This window comes from Aptenodytes forsteri, unplaced genomic scaffold, assembly GCF_000699145.1.
Source record: "Aptenodytes forsteri isolate BGI_AS27 unplaced genomic scaffold, ASM69914v1 Scaffold429, whole genome shotgun sequence".
In the NCBI taxonomy this organism is placed as follows: domain Eukaryota; kingdom Metazoa; phylum Chordata; class Aves; order Sphenisciformes; family Spheniscidae; genus Aptenodytes; species Aptenodytes forsteri.
The window spans coordinates 389187-395454 of NW_008794432.1; the positions used below are offsets into that span (position 1 = coordinate 389187).

At 66.3% G+C, this 6268-nt stretch overlaps 1 protein-coding gene across 1 annotated transcript in view; it reads left to right on the forward strand.

The window, feature by feature from the left end:
• Window positions 1-3525: 3525 nt before the first annotated feature.
• The window catches only part of SYT7 (synaptotagmin 7), a 34637-nt gene continuing 31894 nt past the window's right edge, over window positions 3526-6268 (forward strand). Inside the window, 1 exon segment of the mRNA XM_019474702.1 lies at window positions 3526-3907. Coding sequence (XP_019330247.1) covers window positions 3526-3907 — 382 coding nt within the window.

Below are 6268 nucleotides of genomic sequence, written 5' to 3' on the forward strand. Positions count from 1 at the left end.
GGAGAGTGCCGGGAAAGGTTCTGCGCCCGGGTGAGGTGGGGCTGGGGCTGCCACCGGGGTGGGTGGCGATGCCTGGGAGCTGCTGGGGCTGCGGGGGGTGCAGGGAGCAGCCCCAGATGCCCGGGGGCCGCGGGGGACAGGCATGGCCAGGACTGCAGGGCTCGCGTTTTGGGACAGAGATGACCTGGAGCAGGGGCTGAGCAGACGCCAGCCCCGCCGGGGTCGAGGGGCCGCGCGAGGCCATCGGGAGCAGGGTTTGAAATGGGGAGGGCAATGGATGGAAATCCCGTGGGACTCGGGCGTGGGGGCAGAAAGTCCTCAGGGGGTCCAGGCGCTCCTCGGGAGGAGAAATGTGGTTGGGACCACTAGGCAGAGAAACCACACGCCTCTCCGGAAATCCTTGGCCAAAAATAGCCCAGCACTGGGGGAAGGAGTGCCTTCACTTGCCAAATTCTCCCTCCACCGCGAGTTCCTGCTTGCAGCCGTCCCGGAGCGGGTACGGGTGGCAGCCCCGACTGGCACGGGGAGCTCGCCCGAGGGTGCCGTGGGGTCTGCTCTGCCGTGGGGCCGGTGGCAGCTGCGTGCGCACGTTGCCCGGGGCCTTGCGGCTTCGCTGAGCGGCACGTGAACGTGTTGCGCATGCATCCTGCGCGCCGGCCACATACCGGAGCAGGGCAGAGGCACGGCTGCGGTGCGCCGGCAGCTGCCGACATGCTGGGAGAGCGCAGGCAGGAGGGATGCCAGTGGGCAGCGCTGCCCGGCTGGGGGCTCGGCGAGGCGCTGGGTGCCCTGAGAATCCTCTCCCTGTGACCGGGCTGATTCGTGGGCAGGTGCCAAGAGCAGCCGCAGGGTGCTGAGATCTCTGGCTCACCTCTCCCTGGGGAGTCATGGGCTGAGCCCGTCCTGGTGGCTACGGCCCGTGGCAAGAGGGTGAACCCTGCCACGCTGGTGCACCGACCGCTGCGGTGCCCGCCAGCCTCAGGGAGGGCTGCGTGACCGGTGTGCAGACCCGCTGCCGTACCCAAACCAGGAGCGGAGGTTTGCTTCCTGAAGGCGGCGTGAAATGAAACCCGGGTGCACGAGGGACCTGACGGCTTAAATGGCAAAACATCCATCCCATCCTCCATCACACAGGTTTCTCACTCTGCCCCTCACCGTGGCGCCAGGGCCCGAGGGACACGTCCATGCATGGCAGCAGGTTGAGGCAGGGGATGTCTTTCTGCACCTGGGCACTGGGAAGGAGCTGTGCAGTGTTTTGGGAGGGTGTCCTCCTCCCCCAGAGCCCGCGTGGCGGGGACGGTGCCCGCGGGCACTGCTGTCCTCGGCGCGGTGCTTCTGCCGGGCCCGGGCGTCTTGGCATCGCTGCAGCACCGGGCACATGGGTGCTGGGGGAGAGGTGCTGGGGGTGCCCACACAGCGTGCTGCTCGCTGGGTGCCTGGCACCGGCCGACCCATCCCACGGGGTCCCCAGCAGAGGAGGCAGCACCGTGCCGGGGGGGGTCTGTGATAGTCCGGAGGCAAAGCCCCCGGGGCAGGCAGCTCCACGTGGGGGAGGCAGAGACGGACAGATTGACAGCTCCGGGGGATGGACAGATGGCTGGATGGAGAAGCAGATGTGTACGAGGGATGGATGGATGGAGAGATTGATGGATGTGTTGGAGAGGGGGACGCATGGATAGACAGACAGATGCACAGATGGAGAACAGACGCCCGTTCCCTTCCCTCTCACCCTGGGCACGCCTGGGGTGCTGAGTTGTGGCGCTGCACCGGTCCTCTTCCCCGAGGCTCATCCGGCAGTGGGACGCTGGCCAGGAACCTGCCAGGGCAGCGGGACGGCCGCAGGGCTCCCGATGTCCCCCGCCGAGCAGCTTGTGCCCACGCAGCCCCTGACAGCCCCCGGGTGGGTGGCACCACCGGCCCCAGCTGTCTCAGCCCTCCAGCTTGCCGGCTCTGCGGCCGCCCGGCTCTGCCGCGTGGCATGCCAAGCTTGGCTCAAAGCAGCCTCAAAACGCCCGGCGGGTTGTTTCCAGGGATGACGGCGAGGCCTCGTCACCCCTTGGAGGTTTTGCATCCTGGCAAGCCCCCCCGTGGCCGGCTCCTCTCCCTCTGCCTGCACTGGGGGCACGAGTTTTGCCTGCCTGCTCTGCCTGCTGGGCAGCCCCACCGTGGTCCTGCCCTGCTCCCGCCCGCGTTGCGCCCGGGATCCTGCACAGGAGCGAAAGCTGCAAATTCACAGCTTTTCAGCTGCAACCTAAAAATAAGAGGTTTGGGAAATATCTAGCAAATGAGTGGGAGGATAAGAGGAGGAATTAACGGCCTGGCACCAGGCAAACAGCATCTGGGAAGCCCCGGCGTGGCAACGCAGCCGCCTCGCTCCCTGTCCCGCGGCCCTCCCCCACGGCACGGCCCTCCTGCGGCACAAGGAGATGCTCTGATGCCATTGCAGGGCAGGATCAGGCCCCCTGCTGTCCCCGGCTCCGCAGCGTTGCCCCATCCCCTCCCCAGCACCATCATCCCCATTCGGGCTCAGCGTCACGTCCCACCCCGGCTCAGCGGCTCGCGGCGACGGCTCGCGGCAAAATGTGGTGGTGGGGAAGCGCCGCTCGCTTGGCACCTTCTCCCGCTCCCTCCTCCCCGGGCACGCACGCGTTTCCGCTGCCGGTTTGGCGAGGCGGCGAGCGACGCGGGCTGGCACGCTGGGCACCTGCTCGGCAGCGGCGGTGGCAGGCGGCTTGGCACGGGGAGAAGTTTCACTGCGTGGAGCTGTGGCATGCCGGCTGCGGGGAGAAGCTTTGATCGCCAGTTCCAGAGAGCGCAGCAGGCGGCTGGGGCTGGCGGGGGGGGCTCCGCGCAGCTTTGATTTCTCCTCCGGGGTACTTCGCATCGATGGGTCACGCCGCTGGGCCAGGGCGGGTAGGAGGATGCTTGGGGAGATGGGGCTGGAATACCGAGCAGCTGCAGGGAAGACGCCATACCCACCCCAAGCTGGGCATTTTTGGGCTCTGCACCCAAAAATATGGCCCTGAGAGCCTGGCTGGGACTGTCCTCACTGTGGTACCTGCGGAGAGGTCGGCCCCAGCCCTGGTGCCGGCGGATGCTGTCAGCTTGTGCCCACCACTCGTCCAAAGTCCTTGGCCACTTGCCGCTCCATGGAAGAGATTTCCAGCCCCCCTATCCTGTGCAGGAGCCTTTCGCTTGGGAGAGTGGCCAGAAGCTGAAACCCTTGCCTGGGTGCCCCTCGTGGGTGCTTTGGCCTCCCAGCGCTGCCGCATGCCAGGGCGGGAAGTGCTGCTCCGGGGCTGTGGGCTTTGGCGCAGGTCCGTGGTGGGGAGTTGGGGGCGATGGGGGAGCTGTTGGTCGAGTCTGAGTGCCGGGACGGGCACAGGGAGACAGGGTGTCCCTGCCACACGGGGAAGGCGATCTGGGGGGGAAGGGGGTGTAGCTGCCCTTAGGCGTGAGGGTCTCGCTGTGCCGGACTCGAGCGATGTCTGTCCTGGAGAGCTGAGTGTGCACAGGGCCACCAAGATGCACAAAGCAACTGAGATGTGCAAAACCACTGAGATATGCAAAGCCACCAAGATGTTCAAAGCCACCGAGGTGCACAAAGCCACCGGGATGCACAGGGCCACCGAGATGCCCAAAGCCACCGGGATGCCCAAAGCCACCAAGATGCCCAAAGCCACCGGGATGCACAGGGCCACCGAGATGCCCAAAGCCACCGGGATGCCCAAAGCCACCAAGATGCCCAAAGCCACCGGGATGCACAGGGCCACCGAGATGCCCAAAGCCACCGGGATGCCCAAAGCCACCAAGATGCCCAAAGCCACCGGGATGCACAGGGCCACCGAGATGCCCAAAGCCACCGGGATGCCCAAAGCCACCAAGATGCCCAAAGCCACCGGGATATGCCCAAAGCCACCGGGATGCCCAAAGCCACCAAGATGCCCAAAGCCACCGGGATGCACAGGGCCACCGAGATGCCCAAAGCCACCGGGATGCCCAAAGCCACCAAGATGCCCAAAGCCACCGGGATGCACAGGGCCACCGAGATGCCCAAAGCCACCGGGATGCCCAAAGCCACCAAGATGCCCAAAGCCACCGGGATGCACAGGGCCACCGAGATGCCCAAAGCCACCGGAGGAGATGGGAGCAGGCTGGGGCACCTCAAGGTGTCCCCGGGCTGGGCTGCCTGCACAGGGGTGCCCAGCTCTGCCACGGCACCAGCACCCACTGCCACCCCAGCGCAGGGCTGCCTCCCCGCCGCCGGTGCCGGGGCTCAGCCGCGTGTCGAATCCATTGGCATCAGCAGTTCTCGCCGCGAGCGCCTCGCCTCCGCTGGGCCGATCTTACAGGATCTCCGGCTTACACGCTGCTTAGAGAAGAATAATCCTTCTTGGATTTCTGCGCCTCTCACTTGTGCTTGGGTCGGGTTTTGAAGTGTTTCCTCCGCAGCCACAAAGGCCGGAGCTCGCTCATGGTGTGGAGGCAGCTAATCCCGCGCCTGCAGGAGCGGCGGCTGAGGGGAGATGGGCACGCGGCTGCACGCTGCCATCGCCGCCACCAGCCCCCGCTCCCAAGCACCCCGGGGGGGGGCTTCGAAGGGTGTGGGGGGGTGCCCTGCTTGGCCGAGCGCATGGATCCTCCATGCCAAGGTGCATGCTCGCAGGAGGGCACCTGGCACGGGGACCCTCTCCCTGCACGCAGGGACCCTCTCCCCCTGGCATGGGGACCCTCTCCCCCAGCGCGGCCGGCTGCTGCCCACGCAGCGCCACGCAAATCCCACACTGAAGAGCTGCGGCGCTAACGAGGCAGGTAATCCCCTCATTAATAACTGGCTGTAAAAGTGGAATTATAGCCCGTCAAGCGGCATTGAATACTGATGAAAGAGCTGCCGTGCCGCCCCCTTCCCCAGCATCCGCAGCCATCCCCTGCTCCGCCGGCAGGTGCGAGGGGTGGGGAGACCTGAGCCCCGGTGCCCCCATGGCGCTTCAAGCCCTTTATGTCCTCCAAGGGTGGACACGGGGTCTCCAGCTCATGGAGCAGCCCCTCGCTGTGCTCTTGGGATGAGGCAGGACCAGCGAAGGGCAGGTGTGATTTGAGGGGGGGGGGAGCATGCCGCTGCAGGGACTCCCGGGCAGGGATGTGGACCCCCCCCCGGTGCGGGGAGCTGAGTTCCCACCGCCGCCGTCTCGCACGCTCCACGCCGGCAAAGAGATTTATGGCGAGCGCCGCATTTGTCACCTGTTCTCGGGGCTGTGTCCCCCTGCACGCCGCGGCCACACAGCTCCCCGTGTCCCCTCCAGCCTCGCGGTGCCCCTGTGCTCAGGGCCACCCACCCCATGGCATCCCCATACCCAACATCCCAACTGGGGAGCTGATGCTGCCGGCATGGGGACCCCACGCAGAGCCCCAGGGCAGGGACCCAGGGCTGGGAACAAGCCAGGAGCTCCGCCCTGCTCAGCTTCTCTAATTAACCAGTGCTAATTGCCCGGAAAACGAGTCATTTAAATCGTGCTGAGGGCAGCAGCAGCCTGGGGGCCAGCATCTCTTCCCCAGCCTTGGGGGAATATGGCTGGCACGGGCTGAGGGATGCGTGTCCCTGCCGGGGAGGGCTGGCACCCGCCCGTGCACAGGGACCCGTGTGGCTGAGCCTGGAGGTTGCTGGGGGCTAAAAGCCATGCCGTCAATAAGCCCCCGGCATCGTGGTGTGGAGCCCCCCGGGCAGGCAGGTCCCCGCCGGTGTAACTGTTAGGCTCACCGGGTGATGCCAGGCTTGGGGGCTGCGGTGGCAGCTTTGGCACGGAGAATTTGGCCAGGGGCGGGTACTGCGCATGGGAACCGGCACGCGCCGAAGTCCCTCGCCAACCCCTTCGGTGGCAGCGTCCGGACGCCGCGTTGGATTTCTCCTTCCTAAGCAGGGTAATCCCGCTGCAGGCAGCGCCCATCCCTTCCCCTCACCTTCTCCCCTTCGATTTCCCTCTCGCCAGATCGCATTGAGGATGAACTTGACCCTGCAAGGACCAAAGCATCTCTTGAAGGTCGGGGCTAAGCCTGGAGGGGTTACAGCGGAGGTCGCTCTCACCACAGTCATTAGTGTGCATCTTGCACGGCGGCCGGGCAGGGCACCCTGCTTTTGATATGTCACTGTGTCCCCGAGCGGGCATCAGGGCTGTGGGGAGCACCAGGGGGGTGAGCCGGTGTTTGCGGGGGCAGAGGAGGGGGCTCACCCCGATTCCTAGCCACGCCAGCCTGCCTGGTTAGCCCATGT